We start from the raw sequence: 21923 nt of genomic DNA, 5'->3' as shown, positions 1-21923 counted from the left end.
AAGGAACGCAGTCATTGCTAGGGCTAAGACAACAAACATAACAAATTATCGATACATGTCCATGGGTTGTTGTGTATCTACAGTTGCGTATCTTGAGTTGGATTCAGTGTTTATATGGACCATAGTCATTTAAAGCTGTGTAATGGACTTTTGAGATATTTTGCGTGATAGAGGATGAACGTCATGACGTATGCTTAACGAAACTTCAGAATGAAAGCAGAAACGAAAGTAAGAAATGCAGTGGAAGAGGGGGAGGTTTGGAACAGATGAGTACGCATATTTTTAACTTATTTATTGATCTATACGGTTTTTTATGCAAAGAAACTAATGAATCATGGATGCAATAAACTATATTGCAAAATTATATGAACTGTCTCAAAGAAAACGCTGCGAATTGAAGTTTGAAGATGTTGGTTCTGTGGGGCCGGATCACATCAAAACGTGAGTTTCAGAGAATCACAATGTATGTAAGTCTTATGATGTAACAGCATCTTCGCTATTGTGCAGCACTTCGCACTTACTGTTGCCATGCTGTCATCGGATTGTATTACTTTGTTACGCATTGTCAGTGGATGAACACGAGGCTTATTTGTTTGTGATATTGGATTGATATTTCAGATAATAGCCTAATAATTTAGTACTAACACAGATAACCAGATTGCACACGTGGTAGCCCATATTCCAGAGAATCTGACAAACATCATAAAATTAGCCTATTATTATTATATTTCTTGCTATAAGACATATTAATGACATCTCAGGGATAGGTCTATAAACTGTTTCACCTTTGTTTTACCCAGGTTTACTGTAAGGGCGGTGCTGGATGGCAAAGCCTATGCTAATGGTGTGGGGAAGAACAAGAAGGAGGCTAGACAAATGGCTGCTAAAAATGCCCTGGAAGTTGTCCTCAATGAGCCAACGCCCGAATCAGTAAAGATTACTTAGTTGTGGCTTAATTTACTGTTTTTGCATATTTTGCTGATCTGATTTTTTACTTTTTTATCAGACAGAAGTTGCATTAACCAATAGCAGCAGTGTACCCCCTTCACCAGTGCAATCAACAGGCATAACCCAGTTTAACTACATGTGCTGGTTGAATGAATATGGACAGAAAAATAAGGTCTTGATCAAAGCTGTGGAGTCAATTAAAGCAGAACCAACAAATGCATCTCAGTAAGGAATTACATTTCTATAGCTTATGTAAAATTTGAAACCTTTTGTTAATTAGACTATTATAAATTAGAATATTATTATATTGTTGCTTTCTAGGTGTTGTAGATTTGTAGTGGGAGATAAGGAGTACCCAGCAGGTTATGGAACAACAAAGAAAGAAGCCAAAGAAGAGGCAGCCAAGCTTGTTTACCTTGCGATTATTGGAGGCGAAACACCTCAGGTATTTAGAATATTAATAATGCTGAGTAAAGCTAATACATTTTGTACATAGTTGTAACGTGACTTTTATCTTGTGTTTAAGACTACTGTAAACATACCACATCAGTTAAAGGAAGACCACAAGCAAGTGTCAATTGGCTCAGAAATCATGTGAGTTATTTATGTATATTTACTGTATATATTACAGTTTATCTCAGTTGTTTTAGCACATTTTTTGGAACTGTGTTTAGTGTGATCTTTTGATTCAAACAAACATGATCAGTGAATCCAGCTTGTTTTTTCCAACACTACAGGTCTGTTTTCACATGCTAAAATCTTTGGCCCAAACTCTATCACTTTCAATAGAAAAACTCAAACATAATGGCAAAACACAATTTGTGAGCATCAAAAATCTCGCATTGAGTACAGATTTGGATACATGTATCCATGACTACATACAGATTTTCTGAGATTTTCATATTATGGTACAAAAGTAGTGTCGATGTATTTGCTATTGCAGCATCTTATAATTTTCTTCAGCATAAATATTTTGGATCAAATACTGCAAAATCAACTTTTGGTACAATGGCTACAATTGGTAATGTACTTTTATATTTTACATAATACAATACAGACAGGTTTTAGACAAAATTCATATGTGTAAAGTGTGAACCCCAGAGTCACACTGCACTAAACCAGTGAATCTGAAAAGGACTAAAACGTCTGAACTGCTTTGTCAAAACAATGAAAGAGCTCAGAGAAACACATGATCCAAATATGAGGTTTAATGGTAAAACTTGCTTTGGGGTGGTGAGAGATCAGTTTTGAATGGAAAAACTGCATTTTGCTAAGATAAAATTTTGCTTAGGAAAACTGAAATCCTGTTTAGGATTTTGTGTGTGCTGTTTTACAGATGTCTATTTTCTGTGGGTAAATGTGACAAAACAATTGAAAAATACTGTAATACTGTAATAATGTAATGTACTGTAATAATCAGTCATTATTATGACATTTGTTGGTCTGTTTTGTTGTTTCAGTAAAAGCACGCAGAGACTGGGCATCACCACTGAAGATGAAGGATTTGCAGATACTAATTTTATTGGAATTCTCAATCACTACTGCCAAAAGAAAAATCTCCTCCATGATTTTGTATGTGTGAAGCGGACTGGGCCACCCCATGACCCTCGGTTAGTCTCAACTTATACATTTAAATGATCAAATAAAATAGATAGATTTAAAACAGTACTTTTTCTCTCCTTTGTAGATTTTTTTATAAGGTGGTTATTAATAATATTGAGTATCCTTTGGCTGAAGGAAAGAATGCTAAACTGGCCAGACAGAAAGCAGCTCAAATGGCCTGGTCCACTCTGCAGGAGCAGTCAGACTGGGACAGCAAGGTACAAAAAGGAATATCCATCAGTTTAATACATACACAGTACTATTATTAAGAGGTTAAAGAGGGGGTATTATGCAAAATCAATTTTGATTTGAGCTTTCAACAATGTTCCCTCATCAAAAACATGCCTGAAGAAGTTATAGATGTCATCCATGCATATTTGAGTAATTTTGAGATCTCTCTTGGGCATTATTCAAACTCTCCATAAGAGAGTAAGATTCTGTGTATTGCTCAGCCCACAAGCCTTCATCATCCATTCTCTCACACAACAATTCTCCATAAATACACAAAAGCATGTTCCCAACTGTACACTATCTTGACAAACTTAATGCAATGTGCAGTAGTTTTATAAGTGGAATGCATGCTGGTTGTGTTGTGATAGCTTTCTGAAGGGGCTGTAACTTTGCGCAGGAAGCAAAGGGGATGGGAACACAAAGCATCAAGAATGAGTAACTGTAACTTATAAAACCCTCTTAATATCCTGTTTCAGCAAATATAGCATTATCAAAACAATAAAAGGTAACATGGTGATCTAAATATATTATGTGTTAGCAGTTAATACCCCCCCCCCTTAGATAATAAATAAAGATAATAAATAGACCTACATTTCATTGTATGTCTGCACTGTGGCTGTCTGATCAGGTGTCTATCCGATCCTCTGAAGACTCACCTGCTCGTCTCCTGATTCAGTAGGTAAACAAATTTGTACAAGTTTGAAAACAAAATTTTACCATTTTTTTATTGGTTTTGTTTTTAGCGCTGCTGCTCAAGATGCCAAACAAAATGTAAGAGCCTCAGGTGCCATTAGCCTTCCTCAACATCAGGTAAGTATGCTATCAAGTTATCCTATTACATTTCACAAAATAACCATATTTGTACAGAGTTTTCATATGTATTTCTCCCCATAGGCTTTAAGTCCTGATGTAAAGCCCAAAATAAAGTGAGTTTTTTTACAGGTGATTTGTAAAATAGTAGCTGTTGTTAAGTTAAAATAGTTCATTTAACAACCATTTTGTCTTTAGGCTTGCAGCAAATTTTCTTAATGCTAATAAAAGTAAAGAGGTACCCTAATCTAGACAGTAAGAAATATTTTATTTTAGTATTTCATCTATGTGATTTTCTTCATTTTGTTTAAAAGGATTTAATGCCAGATTTAGCTATTAAGAAAGATCTTACACCTGATGAGAAAACACCACCACAACCTGTTAATTCAAGGTAATCAAATAACATAATTTGCATGTAATTATACTTTCAATATGCATTTTGTATAGTCTGACATACTGTTTTTGTGTTTTTTTATTCATAAATTAATTTATAATAATAATAGTTGGTGTTGTTGTTTTTATTATTATTTATTTATTTTATTTTATTTTTTTCAGATTTTTGTCAGACTATGACTCCATTGAACTTCTTGGAAAAGGTGCTTTTGGAACTGTCTTCAAAGCAAGACAAAAACTGCTTGATAAATATCTGGCCATAAAGATAATTCGCTGTAAAGAGTAAGTTTAGAGTATATTTATGGCTATGTAAATTCAGGAATAATGATAGGCACAATAGTAATTCTTTGTGTGACTGCTGTATACTGTATGTTATGTAAGACTGCATTAAACATTCTTTGAACATTTTAGGAAAGCTCTACGTGAGGTGAAGGCTTTATCAGACCTAAGCCATGTTAATATTGTGAGATATTACACCTGTTGGATGGAGGATACAGCGTACCAGTGGGACTCCTCTACTGACTCTTACAGCTCATCTCAGTAAGTCTGTGCTTCTCAATCTGGGGTTCAGGTACCACAGGTGCTACACTGGTCTTATTTATTGGCACACAATAATTTGGTTAGTAAGGAAAAGTTTTGTCCTATAACAGCCGATATTACCCCGATTGTGTGTGACTTAGGTTAATGGGGGAAACTGGAGTACTGGAGAATAGTCACCAAGAAAAGTTAATTTAAGTTTTTTTTTTTTCAGATCTACAGGTGACAAATCTGAAAAGTACCTGTACATTGAGATGGAGTTATGTGACACTAAAACCCTCCGCGTCTGGATCGATGAGAAAAACACTCAAAATGTGAAGAAATCTCGGCGTGATCTACAGAGACGAGAGGAGAGTCTGAAGATCGCTCAGCAACTAGTTGCTGGAGTGGAGTACATCCATTCACAAACACTAATCCACAGAGATCTGAAGGTGAGACTGCATTATCAGTGGCCATGTTTTTTAATTCTGAATTAATTGTTCTGAATTAAATAGTTCTGAATTTAAATATTCTCCTTCAAGTTTACATGGAAATAATAATTCCGAATTGAAGTTTGGAAAACACGTTAAATCTCCTTTATTTAATTCCGCTCAGCATCTGGGGGTCGGGAAGGGTTCTGATTGGACAGAGGGCACATGAACGTATTTTTGTCTACTGGAAGAAAACACACACTTCAGTTGCTACCAGCTTTTTTGTCATCTCGGTTTGTCGTTACTCCATGGACACAAACATCATACTACCTTTTACCTCAGTCGTTCCGATGATAATTAAGCAGCAGCTCCAGAATTCTCTCATCATAGTTTACGTCTGATAGCTGAGGAGGAGAAGGAAAAAGTGTCGGAGAAGGGAAGAAGAAGAGAAACGTGAGTCAACAGCTGCTCTACGCCAGCCCACTCCCGCATCCTGCTCAAAAATCCAAAGAGCAGTGGATGAAAGTCCAAAGCGAGGACTGGTGGAGCCGGATCGTCTGTATCAGAAGGACAACCCAAGGAGCATGCGCTGAACGACCGGAATTATTTTTAAGAAGAATAAACATTTATAAGATTGAGGAATAAATTAATTCGACTTCAAAATTGGAATAAAGCACCCACTTACTTCGGAATTAAGTTTAATTACGAATAATCATTTTCATTAGGAATTAAGTGTTTACATGGTCTTAGTTAATTTTTATTCAGAATCTAATTATTTTATTTGGAATGAAAGCTCACATGTAAACGTGGGAAATGTCCCAGAGCTGTGGTGTGCTTTGTCTGACCTCTAGTGGTCAAACTGAAGACTGTCATCATCTCAAATAGATAAGAACAAGTCCTGCAAATACCTGAGGGAAAGAGCCCCAAATGTTGAACCTGATTTTACTTTCCAATTATATGTATGATGTATTCATAAAAAAATTTGCCCCCTCCGTCAATTAAATACAACAGACCTAAACAAGATTTAAACTGTGATTCCAGGTTCTCTTCTGCTGTCATATTATTAATGAACTAGGTTCTGATTAAGTACTTCATGAATCCAATACTAATGTAGACGGAGACATTAAAAAGTCCCCAAACCAAGTCTAAATATGCAGAAATTCACTGCTGACTAAACCAGTTCTAAACCAGGACTTACACAGACTAAGCTCAACTCTAATCCAATTCTAAACTTGGACAAAGGTAGTGTAGACTGGTACAAAACCATTAGATAAGATGAATAATTTATGTTACACTATAGTTTTCTATCCATATTATAATTATTTTTTTAAATGTCATCTCATTTTTTAGCCTGCAAATGTCTTATTTGGGCGTGATGAAAATGTGAAGATTGGAGACTTTGGCCTGGTCACTGCAGAGAGCAATGATGAAGAAAATGTAATAGAGAGAACAGTATACAAAGGGACACCGTCGTATATGGCCCCTGAACAAGTAAGTTATCTTCACTGATTGTTTATATTTTAAACAAATGTTCAAATCACATTGAATTGCTTTTTGTGGTAAATGACAGATAAACAGGAAAACCTATGACCGTAAAGTGGATATTTTCGCTTTGGGACTGATATATTTTGAACTACTTTGGAACATTGTAACAGGACATGAACGCAAAGAGGTCAGTGAATAACCTTTAAAATTTATTGTTATATCACTATTTGTAGACAGACAGGACAGGACTTAATGTGTTTTGTTTTGTACTCTATTCAGATTTGGGATAAACTTAGGGACCAGAAACTTCCAGAAGGCTTTACTGGCTATTTTCAACAAGAGGTAAAGATGCAATTTAAAATGTTATATTTGAAAAACAACTTGCTGATTTTACTATTATCAATTAATATTAATTCATTTTAGATTGATTAATTTTGTGAAAGTAATCATAACAATAGGATGAGTTGTCATAGCCATAGGTAAAGAATAGTTTCTCCTAATTGTGCAAAACTGTGTATAACTGTTTGATGCTACTGTTTTTTTCTCCACATAGGGCCAGATAATAAAGTCCATGCTCTCTTATCAGCCGCAGGATCGACCAGAAGCAACTAAAGTGAAGCAGGAGCTGCAAGAATGTGCTCAGTTACTCACAATGTTTAAAAGCATGCGTACTGTATGAGACATTTTTCCTACATCATGTCATAGTCAGTCAATGCAGACTGCACATTTTATCTAGTTGACTGCATCCGTAACAATATTAACTACTTTTGAGGAATTATGAATTTAATATAATCTTGATGTTTACTGTAGGTCTATGTTTTATTGTGTTTTTAAATCTGTTGTCGGTACATAATGATAATGCAAATGTGTGTGAAATATCAATAAATGAAACCAAACTTAAAATAGTCAATGTAATCGCTCATTGTTCCAGGTGTGATCCATGGTAAGAACCATAGACTGTAGGTAAGTACACAAAAATTAAAATATTTAAAGTACAATAAATACACTTATTAAAATCTATCGAGAACTTGTGCAAGTTATTTTGGTACTGTTATAGGCAAATATACAAATATCCCAATCATTCTATACAAATAAAAAACCTCAACGAACGGAGCTTGCTTTGTCATTACGCTCTACGTGGTGTCAAATTTACGCACATGCGCAAACTTTTACTTTCAGTTTCATTTGAGCAGAAGTGTAACACAACTGACTGCAGGAGGAGATGTCCACAGAGGCAGCATAACAGAGAGCAGTAAGGGTCGTCTTTTAAGTTTAACTTAATCACAGCAGTGAAATGGACAGTGGAAGCCACTACGTGAGTAAACTCAATGAATACACACAGAAAATGGGAATGAAACCACCTGTGTACGAGGACCTCGGGTCCAGTGGACCGGATCATATGAAAATGTGAGTAAAATTTTGAAAACATGCTGATGTTGCTACCTAATGTCTTACTGAATAGTAGATACCTTAGTCTTAACATATGAGATGTTTAAGGTAATTTGCCATATAGCCTGCTGATTTTTGTAATAACTACACTGGTACACTTTGACTGTTCTCATCATGTTGTAATGCAGAAGTCCAAACCTGTCTCCGCAGTAGGGCTGTCATATAAACATTATTTATTTAGTTTAACCTTTATTTAACCAGGGTAGTCCCGCTGAGAATAAGAATTCCTTTTTCAGGGGAGTACATGTTTTAGTGTGGAAACCTCCTACCTACACAGGCATAGGAAGAACATGCAAACTCCACACAGAAAGGCCCCACCCCAGAAATTAGGCCCTAATAAAAATAATCTGAATCATAAAATTGAATATAGACTACAAGCTGAAATCATGGCATGAAAGATCTGAAGGCACACAAAAAAAAAACAGTTTATTTAGAAATGTTTTAGATTTTGTATACAAGCATGTCTTTAAAGTTTTTTTTGTTTGTTTGTTTTTTTTCATTCAGTTTCACACAGGGAGTACGTTTAGAAGGCAAAATCTTCCCTGACGGTTCGGGAAACAGTAAAAAAGTTGCCAAACACAATGCAGCCAAAAATGCATATAAAATCTTGATGGGACTCCAAGAGGAGCCAGCTTCTGTAGAGGTATGTTTAACCTATTTGTCACTTTGCTGTAGCATGGTACGAAGTAAACTGAAGTACAGACATTATCCAGAACCAGTAACAACCCTACATGGATATTCCCATACTTATTTTCATATTTTACTATTTGAAGAATTCAGGTCGTGATGTGAATTACCCATCAAGGGGAACAGGGGATGTCAATGAACTTTGGTGAGAAATGCATACTTCAAAAATGTAAGTATTATTTTGTTGCTAATTGTGTTTTACTTATTTTCAGTGAGAAAACAAATGACCTAAATGTAAGCAAATATGACACCAGTTCAACTAACAAAACAGACTTTGTGTCTATGGTCAACATTTACTGCCAGAAAACAAGGCGCATCATTAAATACATTGAAGAAACCCCAGAGGCCCAATCACAAAAGCCGTAAGTCAAGCAGAGTTATGAGAATGCTTCAATCTAAATTACTTAGTTTTACTTACTTATTTTTTATCTAATCCACCACCAGATTTGCTTATAGAATGGAGATTGACGAACAGCGCTACCCAGTGGGAACAGGAATGAATAAACGAGAGGCTAAACAAATGGCAGCTCAGCTGGCTTGGTCTGCTCTACAGAAGCAGCCAGACTGGGACAGTAAGGTAAAATGCAATTCCTCAACCCTGACCACATTTACACAAATAGATAATCCAAGAGCAACATGAGAGCTGTTATATTTGTTTGAACATTTTAAGGTGTCAGTGGGATCAGCAATGTCTCAAGATGAAGAATCAGAAATGTCTTCAACATCAGCTACAGGATCAAATCTTCTGTAAGACATACAGTATAAACTTAAGACTTATAAAATAATAAATGCTCTGCAGTCTTCTGAATCATTATATTCATCCAGGGAGCCTGACTTTTCTAGTCAAAGTGCACAGTCCAGTAGTGGAGGTAGCTGGATACAATTTAAACAAACATCCAAATCTTCCTCGGTACAAGATGACTCCAGTGGTCAGGTATTTTTTACTTAAAAATACAACAAGATCTCTGAAACAGTTCTCGACATTTACAATAACTACACTTAACTTTCTGCCCAAGAAAACTGGCCTGGAAAAGAAAAATAAGAATGGTCTTACTACCAGAACCTCAAGGTATGTTCTTTTAATTAACCAAAAAAAATACTACTACTACTACTACTACTACTACTACTACCACTACTACTACTAAATTAATAGATTATCCTTTGATCTTAACAGGTTTACTTCAGAATACGGTTGTATTGAACGTCTTGGAAGTGGGTCTTATGGTTGTGTTTACAAAGCAAAAAACCTAGTGCTGGAGAAATACCGTGCTATAAAAGAAATACAGTCTAGAGACATACAGTAAGTCTGTTCAATCAAAATAAAAACTTACAGAATACTATTGTGTATAAACATCCTCTAGAGTTACCAAGCCTCGTGCATTGTTTCAGGAAGTCTCTTCAGGAGGTGAAGGTACTGTCCGAGCTGCTCCACGAAAATATTGTGCGATATTACACATGTTGGTTTGAGGACACTGGATACGGGTGGTAAGTATATGATACTGGTGAATGTTTGTCAGAAGATAGTTTTATTTAAACAGAATACTTACAGGTACATTTCTTCCCTTTAAGCCAAGTGGTTAGGCCAAATTTAAAATTCCTCTTTGTTGAAATGGAGTTGTGCGATGGAGGAACACTCCGGCGCTGGATATATAGGAAGAACAAAGCAGCTGAGGAAAACTCAAGGCAAAAGGAGAGTCTTGATATTGCTGGGCAGATTTTAAGTGGTGTAGAGTATATTCACAGCAAGAAACTCATCCACCGAGACTTAAAAGTAAAATTCATTATTTACTGTTTAATGATGACATTTTTTGTAATGAGGTATTTACTGTAGTTATGCTTTAGCCTGAAAACATCTTTTTCGGACATGATGGAAAAGTAAGGATTGGGGATTTTGGTTTGGTCACTCAAGACAATAATGACGGTGAAATAGTGGAGAGAACAGAGGAGCAAGGAACCCGCAACTACATGGCTCCTGAACAAGTGAGGGAATGGCTCATATTTTGTTTGCTATTTATTTGCTATTTAAAGATTGCATTATTTACAGAGTAAAATAAATGATTAATGTTTATTATACATTTAAGCCACTTTTATTTCATTAAACAGTTTGGTGCCAATTATGACCGAAAAGTGGACATTTGGGCTTTGGGCTTGATCTTGTTTGAGCTCTTCTGGAGAATATCTACTGGTCATGAAAGAGTGGCGGTATGTATTTTTTGTACACTATAGTACTGTACTTCTAAATTTATTAATGAATCAGTCAATCAAGCTTTAGCTCAGACTCCAATGAGTCCATATAAAACATTTAAATAGTCGATAGTCCATATAAGCAGTTCCTCCAATGCCTCCGAAGGTCAGAAGTGACACTACTACATGTATGTATAATACATATGATCTTCCTCTTCTGCAGATCTGGAGAGAAGTCAGAAAGCAGGACTTGCCAAAAGAGTTTACCAGGACTTATTCAATAGAGGTACAGAGTTCATATTTGCCTCTCAAAGTTGATATATAGGCCTCTGCTACTAAGAACTTATGCTACTTCTGTTCAGTCAACCCAACTGGTATCAAAACATCTGTCTATTTAACAAGTTTGATATTTTTTGTATTTTTGTATATAGCTAATGATCTTGCAAATGCGAATGTAGCTACTTGTTAAAGCACTACTTCTACAAGAACTACTTCTGCTATATTGACCTCCTTCTGCTTCACCTACTTCTCATACTAAACATATGTGATAAAATGTGTATGCCTGTTTTTTCTAGAGCCGCATTATTAAGATTATGCTGAGTGAGAAGCCTGAAGACAGACCAGAAGCCAGCGCACTGAAATCTGAGTTAGACAAGTGGACTCGGGCATCGGAGGAGGACATTAACCAAAAAACTGTTTGATTTTTATAGCCATAAGATTACATTCAGATGACCAATGCATTAACATTTAGAGGGGTTTTCTATTAATGCACTACTTATGTCAGACAACCTGTACCTAAATGATGGGAAAGTAATGGAATGGTGGATTTTATCATGTTAAATAATCACTATTATATTCCTGATTTTAATCTTGTTTGAAATCACGTGCTGTGGAAATTATGATGAATTCTCAAACGAACAGAACTGTTTTAATTATGACCACAATATTACACATTTTAATTAAACATCCCAAGTTAACCTGGTACATTTCTGACTTTCATTTCATACTTTGGACTTCTGAGTCGCTTTGCACGTTCAAGTAAGTGTATTACACAGTCCAATGAGGTTCATTTGGTCTTCCAATATTTTATGTTATTAGGTTCTTTTTTCAGACCAAGAGTTTTGTTTTCATACCTGACAGTTTCGACTGCTCACTAGCGGTCTTCCTCAGAGTGGTCACATGATGTTACTGTGATGTGTCGGGCCAGCTGATTTATACAGGTTTTGGCACTGGAATACGCAAACGTGCCCACGGGACAATAAACTGGGACCAGGGGGATTTTTTACTCTCACACACCTGGGATACTGTCCTGAGGAAGTTGGACTGCAGATGGCGCTGTCGTCCTGCCTCCACCAGTAAGAAGACAGCGCCAAAACCTGTATAAATCAGCTGACCGGACACATCACAGTAACATCACGTGACCACTCTGAGGAAGACGGCTCGTGAGCAGTCGAAACTGTCAGGTATGAAAACAAGCTCTTGGTCTGAAAATGAACCTAGGTGTATGACATGGTACTGTATAGGCTTGACAATTTTGCAGCTGTTGCAGAGGGGCCAGTAGATGGAGCTGTGACTCGTCTCGATGCTCCTTTCTGTCTGTGAGAGTGTCAAATCGTATTTAATTTTACTTTTTCTACTTATTCATATACTCAGAGGGCCAGTAGCAATATTTTAGTTTCAAACATGCCCGCTGGATAAATAGGCAGAACAGAGAGCCTAAGGAAAACCCACAGCAAAAGGAAAGTCTAGCTCTCACTGAACAGATTTAAAGAGGCGTAGAGTATGCTATATTCACAGCAAGAAACTCATCCACAAGACTTAAAGGCGAGGTCAAATTCATTATTTACTATTTAGTGACAATATTTGGTTACTCAAGACAATAATGATGAGTGGAGAGAACAAGAGACAGTGAAGCCCACAAATGATGAAATGGCCCCTGTGTTTGCTCTTTCAAGACAGCATTATTTAGATTGCGGGAAAGATTAATATTTATGATACATTTAAACTACTTTTATTTCATTAAACAGTTTGGTGTAAAATATGACAAAAAAGTGGACATTGTGGTTTTGGGCTTGATCTTTTAGAGATTGTTGTAAATTACTATATATCAGTGTTAAGCATCATTGATTTAAAGGGCCATATTACGCTATTTTCTGATCTATCTTATAATCCTGTTTCCTCATCAAAAACATACCTGAAGTTACGTTTTGTTTCATTTACACATGTTGCTTATGTTTAGGCTGAGTTCTTCTCTCAAACTGTCTCAAACACTGTTCCACCTTGTGCTGTCATGTGGTCTGTGTTTTTAAATTCCATTCACCTTCGCTAGAATCATTTGGATAATGTCAATACTGGAATTGCCCATCTCAACTGAACAAATGGTAAAATGTAGCTGTTAACTTGAAAACTACTGCTTCATGACATCACAAGGTGGAACAGTGCATTTTGAGGTTTGAAGCTGTAGACAGGTTAATACTGCAGGGTTACTCAAATGTGTGAATGAAACAAAACTCAACTCTAGGTATGTTTTGATGAAGTAACAACATTCTAACATGTCTTAAAACTCACAAGAGTCAATTTCGCATAATATAGAACTTTTAAGTTTTCTTATTACATGATTTGTTTCTAACCTCTCTGCAGAGACTCAGGATTTGCTAAGGGTTTACCAGGATTTATCCAGTAGAGGTACAGAGTTCATATTTATGTGAGAGTGATAATGCTGTAATCACTACCAAAAGTTAAAATGTAGGCCTACTTTACTTATGCCACTGTTGTTCTATCAATCCATCATGAAAACTAGTGGCACTTTACTACTTTACTTTACACCTCTATAAAGACTACTGACCCTACATTGGCTTCCACTTCTACAGCTCCGTCTTCTTCTTATCATGTCTGCAATCCATACTTAGTTTTTTATGCCTTTTATTTCAACAGTTGCATTATTAAGACTATGTTTTGATGTGCTGACTATGTTGTTGTGTTGTATGTAAAAAGCCTGAAGACAGACCAGAAATCAGCGCACTGAAATCTGAGTTAGACAAGTCTTGGATCAGCGGAGGTAGATCACACATCACAATAAATAAAAGAGCAAAAAATAAAATAAATAAATAAATAATTAATAATTAATAATAATAATAATAATAATAATAATAAACATAGAAAGAAATAGCAAAACATAGCAAGACAATTTGTGAATACAACTATGGATAATTAAATAAATTATGGATTAATCTGACTGACTAATACACAGTGATTAATGTCTCTTAACTAAAAACTGGAATTTGCAAACTATATATGATTTCTTAGATGATCCAAAACTGATCCAGCACATAACATCTATCTCGGCTTATGATATTATTGAGTAAAAATAACCATATCAAGCCTGGACACCTCAAAAGTGTCATCCTAAATTGTAATAAGTTAGTGTCCCAATTTATTATATTGTAGCGTAAATATAATTTATGAAAAATATATAAATGATCTGTACGCTTTTACTATCTTTGCCACTGTTCCATGTTCATCAACAGCGAACCTTGACATTTATTTAATATTAAATGGTCTTGAACCAACAGGTGGCGTTGTTGAGTTTTCTTTTAGGCTACTGTTACGTACTTTGTCATTTTAATTAATTATTAGTTTATCCATTAGCAACTACATGAAACAAGAACCCAGACTAATTCTACATTATTATGGGTGCATGTCCATAGGGTATGGCCAACAACTGCATGCATTAATTGCTTGAATTTAATCCTAAAATTGAACTATTGAAATATATTCACTAGTGCGCATCATACAGTCTGCGGATATGACGTGTAGTTACCGAAACTTAAGACCGAAAATAAGAAAGGAAAAAAAGAAGGAAACTGAATGACGGCTGGAGGAAGATTTTTAAATGTATTTATTGATATGTAACCTAAGTGTGATTTAATGATTTTTATGCCAATAGACTGTAGCAGGCTAGCTAATAATGAATGCAACAAATCACATCGAAGAATTGAAAGAATTGGTGCAAAAAAAAGGGCTTGAGCTGAAGTTTGAAGATGTTAGTTCTGAAGGGTCCAGTCACATCCAAACGTGAGTATCAGATGCAAAATATTATGAGTCAATCAATGCACAGCACTTTGAATTTACTGTTGTTTTGTATTGTGTAACAAACAGACTTACATATGTTTGGATATAGGCTAGCCGCTAACCGTGGTGAAGTTAGTTTCACGTTAGACGTTCGATATTCAGTTACGCATCAACAACGGAGATGTTCATTGCCTGTGCCCCGCTTGCTCGATCACGGTGCGGGAGCTGTACGCCAAAGCTCCGCTGAGTCCGCGGGTTAGGGACCGTCAATAAATTACCATTGCATTGAATGGAGTCTGCTAAAAAATAATAATAAAAATAATAATAATAAAATAAATTAAATAAGAAAAAAGAAAAAGGGAATCAATTAAAAAGAAACAAAAAAGGGATTGTGCATGTACGTTTTATAAAATATTTGTTATTTTTATGTATTTTGAGGGTTAATTAGTTAATGCATTTTTTCAATATCTTCCAGGTCAATTAATCTAAAAACGCCAAACCAAGTTATTATAGTAGTCCTACTCCTCAGGTATCACGCACGCCATTTAGTTTTCCAATTTAACCCTTTATGGAATTTTTAGGAATTTTTAATCTTGAAAATCTGTGATTTTTTTTCAATAGCTTCTAAGGCAGATGACCTACCAACTCCAAACCAAGTTATTATAGTAGTCCTACTCCTCAGGTATCACGCACACCATTTAGTTTTCCAATTTAACTCTTTATGGATTTTTTAGGAATTTTTAATCTTGAAAATCTGTGATTTTTTTTTCAATAGCTTCTAAGGTAGATGACCTACCAACTCCAAACCAAGTTATTATAGTAGTCCTACTCCTCAGGTATCACGCACACCTTTTGGTTTTCCAAATTAACCCTTTGTGGAATTTTTAGGAATTTTTTATCTTGAAAAGCTGTGATTTTTTTTCAATAGCTTCTAAGGCAGATGACCTACCAACTCCAAACCAAGTTATTATAGTAGTCCTACTCCTCACAGTCCTCGCGGACTCAGCGGAGCTTTGGTGTACAGCTCCCCGCACTGTGATCGAGCAAGCGGGGCACAGGCAATGAACATCTCCATTGTTGATGCGTAACTGAATATCGAACGTCTAACGTGAAACTAACTTCACCACGGTTAGCCGCCAGCCTAATGGTCATTTAATTAATTTAGGTCGGCCCAACACTGATAAACAGATTGCAGTGGTATCTTATATGCTTATCTAGGAAACTGACAAACCTCAAAAATGGGTGTAGGCATTAAAAAATAATTAAGTGTTGTGGCATTGTAGCATGGTCTTTACCTTTGTTTTACCTGTAGGTTTACTGTAAGGGCGGTGCTGGATGGCAAAGCCTATGCCAATGGTGTGGGGAAGAACAAGAATGAAGCCACACAAATGGCGGCTAAAAATGCCCTGGAAGGAAACCTCAGTGATCCAGTGCATGGATTGGTAAATATTACTCAGTTGCGTCTTAATACTTATTTTATCACTTATATGATTTGATGATCTGTTATTTTACTCTTTAAGGTCCCAGTTGAAACTGCAGAGTCAACTAAAGCAGAACCAGCTCAGTACGAGGCTACATTTTATATATTTGGTGACCTCTACTGGTATTGATCATGTTTTTGTTATCCCAGGTGTTCTCCACTTGTAGTGATAGTTAAGGAGGACCCAGCTGCCAAAGAAGAGGCAGCCCAGCTTGTTTATCATGACGTGCAAAACAGAACAGATGACAGTGAAACACAGGAGGTATTTGTTATTAGTTTTGTTGAGAATATACTATAAATACATTTGTATGTAGATTTGTTTGTAAAATTTAACATTTTCTTTAAGACAACTGATAGCATGCCAGTTGAGCTAAACGAAGATGATTCTGTCAGTACTGCGTGAGTATTGATAAAAAATACATTTGTAATATATAGTGTGGCTCAACAATGCACACATCATGTCCGCAATATTAACACTTTCTGTGCTTTATTTAATTTATTTACTTGTATTTGTTTGTTTTTGTGTAAAAGTGCATCTAGCATGAGCATCGCCTTTGAAGATGAGGGCTTTTCAGAGGTACACCCTGTTTATCTGTTTCTTTAAATATTTGAGCAAAATATTGTTAATGCACATTACTAAAGTCGAAAGGCTGTAAATAAACATGAATTTCACTAATTGTTCACACTGTCAATATATCATATTTCAGAGGAATATCCAATCAGCAACAAGGTAACAAAATTATATTTTAAAGTAAAGTGTGTTTTCAAATTTATAGTCTGACAGATTGTTTGTTTTTCCTCAGATTTTTGTCAAATTATGACTCAATTGATATTCTTGGCAAAGGAGGCTTTGGAAGCGTCTTCAAGGCAAGACACAAACTGGCTGACAGATTTTATGCCATAAAGATAATTCGCTATAAAGAGTAAGTTTAATGTGTGTTGGCTTGATCCAGAATTAATTAAGAAATAATGATTGTACGTAGTAACAGTTGTATATGATGCAGTTTGCCATTGTGACTTGTTTGTACACATTTCAGGAAAGCTCTACGTGAGGTGAAGGCTTTAGCAGCCCTAAGCCATGTTAATATTGTGAGATATTACAACTGCTGGATGGAGAATACAGCGTACCAGTGCGACTCCCCTGATTCTTCTGACAGCTACAGCTCATCTCAGTAAGTCTGTGCTTTAGAACGGTGTATCTCAAAATCACCATTGGTACGCAGGGCCCTGTGGAGTTTGACTATTTGCTTTATTTTTTTTTATTTTTTTTTTTTTAACATTTCAACAGTTTTTAGAAATATCTTATTCATGATTTATTCATGACCCTTTTTAGTCTCATTTTAGATTATGTTTAGCCCTAATTTCAGTTTGATACTGCAGGTTTATCTGGTGGTACTCAGGAAGTTAAATTATTACTATCTTATGTGGTACTTTGTGTGAAATGTTCGAGAACCATTAGCTTTAGAATTAGTATTTTGATGACTATGGTTGTTGGGGAAAAGTTCCTAGAACTTTTTATTGAAATTTAGGGAACCTTTTTATTGAAATTTAGGGATAGCCTGATATTTATTTATATATAATTTAATCTGATAAATGTCTCAATATATTTATTTAGTATTTTGCACATATGTTACATGTGACACAAAATTGGACACAATAGATTAAATTCTATATCTTTTTTTAAAGCCCAAAATCACAACAGTAGTCGCCCCTCAGATCTAAAAAGCAAAACAAACAAAAAAGAACAGTAAGTTAGAAATGGTCAATTTGACCTTTATTGATTAATAATAGACAACAGATTAACATTCACCAAATGGATAACTGTCCTTAGGCCCTCCTCTTCAGCAAAGAACAAAAAACTATTGGGAACCTGGTTCTCCTCAAGAAATCTTGAAGAGAACCAGGCTGAAGGAGAGATCCACTCCCATGAACAAACAGACTCTAGATGTGTCCAGGACTAACACACCTATTACACCCATGCTTTTGCACAACAATGTTCCATAAATACACTAAAGCATGATATAAAACAATACACGACAACTTGACAGACCTGATGTAATGTGAAGTAGTTTCATTAGCATTGATTGTAATGTGACAGCACTCTGAAGGGGGAGTGATTTAACATGGAGAGCAAGGGGAGAGGGGGACTCAGCATCAAAAACAAAAATCTGTTAAACATTTGAATATGTTGTTTTCAGGAATACAGATTTTTCAAAACAATAAAAGGTAACATGGTGATCTAAATACGTGTTAACAGTGAATATCACATTTAAGTGTAATACCCCCTTTTTAAAGCTTTATAGCCTCCTATTATTATAATGATTATGATTATTATTATGGTGATGATGATTATTATCGGGCCTAATAATAACACCTTTTGTATTGCGCATTAATCATTAATCATTAATCAGTATTTTCTGTATTTTTCAGAACATCTGAAATAGTTGAAAAGTATGTATACATTGTGATGGAGTTATGTGACACTAGAACACTTAAAGCCTGGATTGAGGAGAAAAACTCTCAAAATGAAAAGAAATCCCGCCGTGACCCCCGGAGACGAGAGGAGAGTCTGAAGATCGCTCAGCAGCTGGTCACTGGAGTGGAGCATATCCACTCACATGCACTAATCCACAGAGATCTGAAGGTGAGACAAGTGTATAACTCTTCTAAACATGTTTATTAAGTGTTCTGTTTGCCGTAGTGCTGCCTATGATCATCCAAATTGTTTTTTTTATATCTGAGTTCACTCCGCCTTGATCTATTTTCTCATAGTTTAAATATTTTTTCAAGAGCAATACACAAGCAAGTATTTTTCTGTAAAACATTTATATTCCAAGAGCCAGTTTGATCAAACGATAGAAAAAATTTGGTTTAGCCGAAGTATTGTTACTAAAGCAACCTGAGTGTTCACAAATATCTTTGAGTCTTCACTGAAACATTTAGCTGCTTTTTGTCTTTTAATCCTTTGTCAAATGTCATTTGAGTGTCACGAAAGGCACTGATAAATATGAATTATATACTATTATAAATATAATATCAAGACCAGTGATATGCCATGAAACAGGACTGAAACTGAACTAAACTAGAGCTATTTCTTAAGAGTATATGCTTAAACTTCAGCTATTTATGCATTTGGCTTTTTTCATTATTGTTATGCTCTATCTTATTATTATAGCCTGTAAATGTCTTGTTTGGGGGTGACGGCAAAGTGAAGATTGGAGACTTCGGCCTGGTCACTACAGAGAGCAATGGTGAAGAAAATGTAACAGAAAGAACATATTACAAAGGGACACGGTCGTATATGGCACCTGAACAGGTAAGAATCTATCAGCTGTTAATAAACCTTGTTTTGAAGTCATTTTTCAATCATATAACTGTCTTTTATCATAAATAACAGAAGACATGTACAAACTATGATCGGAAAGTGGATATTTTTGCTTTGGGACTCATATATTTTGAACTCCTTTGGAAGACTGTAACAGTACAAGAACGCCAAACGGTCTGTGAATAATCCTTAAATGTATTGTTATACTATTTGCAGACAGATCGTATTGTGTAATGTTTTGTGCTATATTCAGATTTGGGATGAACTCAGGGTCCAGAAACTTCCAGAAGGCTTTACGCGCTATTTTCTACAAGAGGTAACGATGCAAATTTAAATTCAGTTTTTGGAAACAGGGTTCATTAACAGATTAAGATTTTCTTCCCATTAATTTGATGTTTTGGATAATCATTTATTATTTACAAAAACTAAGTAGGCCAAGGCAGGTTGAAAGTAGTATGGTTAGTCATTTGAACATTTAAGTGTTTTTTTTTTCCTCTAAACAGGGCCTTATAATAAAGTCCATGCTGTCATCTGAGCCACGGGATCGACCAGAAGCCAGTGAAGTGATGCTGGAACTTGAAAAATGTGCCCAGGCCATCACAAATAAAAACACGCACTCGGTTTAATTATTACAAGAATACACCTTTTTATATTTATATTGTATTTTTATGTCTTCAAAGCCATTTTTTTCAACATCATGAATTGAACTGTAATACTAGATGTGTTGGCTACACATAATGATGATGCAATCTGATGTTAAACATGTCAATAAACAAAATACGGCAAAGGTATGTCTCAAGTATTTACATTTATACTATACATTCAATACAAATATGTCATATTAACTTGTAGTAACATATATGGCTGTTAAAAAAATCAAGGAAGTCACAATAGTCACTGATCTTGTGCCATCAATATGCTTGATGTGGTGCTGCTTATCAAAAGTACACACATATGCACACCTATTTTTGTTTAATTTTAGTAGAAATTCAATCAAAGTATATTTAACCTAAATGGTTTACATTAAAAATAGGTTCATAACTATAATATAATTACCAATAGCAGTGACATGCTTTGCTTCACTATGGCCTGGAGAGGGAGCTGTGACTCTTTCTGTTGAAACTTTCTGGTGAGATTTGGAAAGCAAACGAACCATATCCCACCACGTTCTGCATGAGAGCATCTCAGTGAAAAAGAAAATAAACGGACATCTGAACCACAGACTTTCAGTGGAAAAACAATCAAGTTCAGATGACAGAATTTATAATGATATAGGCCAGATCTGGGCATTGTCCAGCTCCTGGGCAACATACGGCCCTTTGGTTGACTCTGGCCCGATTAAGCTCATTTGGAATTACAAAATAAACATATTTTATACTTTTACCTCATGCGTGGACTAAAGCTTTTTTTAAATAAATTTTTTTAAGGCAACCTCACTTTTTCATTGCTTAAACTCTCACCAGTGTTACCAGATTGTCAGAACAATGCTATTTACTGCTTTTTATAAAGAAATACAATTAATATTATGCTCCACAATATTTTCTGTTTCTGTTTTCTAATTGCCCACCGCTGATATAGGCTGTTATGTCAACTGTTTTTATAGGTTCTGTAGGTGAAAACAGAAATTTGCAGGACAATACAGGATTCCTCAAACATGCAAACACTTTCAACACTGACTTCCTCTTTGCTGTTAAAACAACATTCATTTAAGGCTACAATAAGACAGTTGATTTTGTGTTCAATTTTGTGAGGCAGTCACGCTTGTGTGAACCAGGTTATTGGATGGATTGAGGTCACTTCCTCTGAGAGCTGCGTGAGCAGTGGAGCAGAGCTGACCATACCCTGGACTCTGTAGGTCTACAGCAGGGCTACAGGAGTCACCAGTCCCTGTCTGAGGTCCCAGGGGTGGAAGGTAAAGATTACTCTGTGTATAAATGGGTCACTCAAGTGTATTTTGTTATGAGTATGTGTTTTTATTATGAAATAATTTATTAAAGTCTATTTCCAAGGCTAAACCAGGGGGCTTTATCAATTTAAAGGTGTTTGTATTATTCAAAAATAACCTTTATTCTTACTATGAGTGGGATCACCTCTCAGTAGTATGGCTTTGAACTTATCTATCTCCATGAGACATATGAAGCTCACAAGGTCAGATTTGTGGAGCGACCCCACTCACAGTAAAAAAACAACAACTTTCAACATATTTTTAAGAAAGACAAATATCTGTAATTCAGTGAGTAATTGATAGATATGTTACAGTGCCTTACAGTACAACATTCCAGACAAAGCAAGAGGAGCAACTGGTGGCCCT

General features: G+C 35.6%; 1 protein-coding gene and 1 pseudogene across 1 annotated transcript; both read left to right on the top strand.

Moving 5' to 3' along the window:
• The first annotated feature begins 25 nt into the window (after positions 1-25).
• Positions 26-11720, top strand: LOC110156836 (uncharacterized; annotated as a pseudogene).
• Positions 11721-14545: 2825 nt separating this feature from the next.
• On the top strand, positions 14546-20403 carry LOC110157269 (eukaryotic translation initiation factor 2-alpha kinase 3). The gene is made up of 14 exons (XM_020921555.2): positions 14546-14810; positions 16120-16249; positions 16328-16371; positions 16438-16549; positions 16634-16686; positions 16819-16864; positions 16995-17017; positions 17091-17210; positions 17325-17459; positions 18718-18931; positions 19463-19603; positions 19685-19786; positions 19866-19928; positions 20116-20403. The coding sequence occupies exons 1-14, from the start codon at positions 14704-14706 to the stop codon at positions 20236-20238; spliced, it is 1413 nt and encodes a 470-aa protein (XP_020777214.2). The 5' UTR covers positions 14546-14703; the 3' UTR covers positions 20239-20403.
• Positions 20404-21923: the final 1520 nt, after the last annotated feature.

Source organism: Boleophthalmus pectinirostris, unplaced genomic scaffold (genome assembly GCF_026225935.1).
Source record: "Boleophthalmus pectinirostris isolate CB_2022bp ecotype Guang Dong unplaced genomic scaffold, ASM2622593v1 HiC_scaffold_5, whole genome shotgun sequence".
Lineage (NCBI taxonomy): Eukaryota > Metazoa > Chordata > Actinopteri > Gobiiformes > Gobiidae > Boleophthalmus > Boleophthalmus pectinirostris.
The sequence above is the reverse complement of the archived record's forward strand: the minus strand, read 5'-3'. Positions and strand labels throughout refer to the sequence as shown.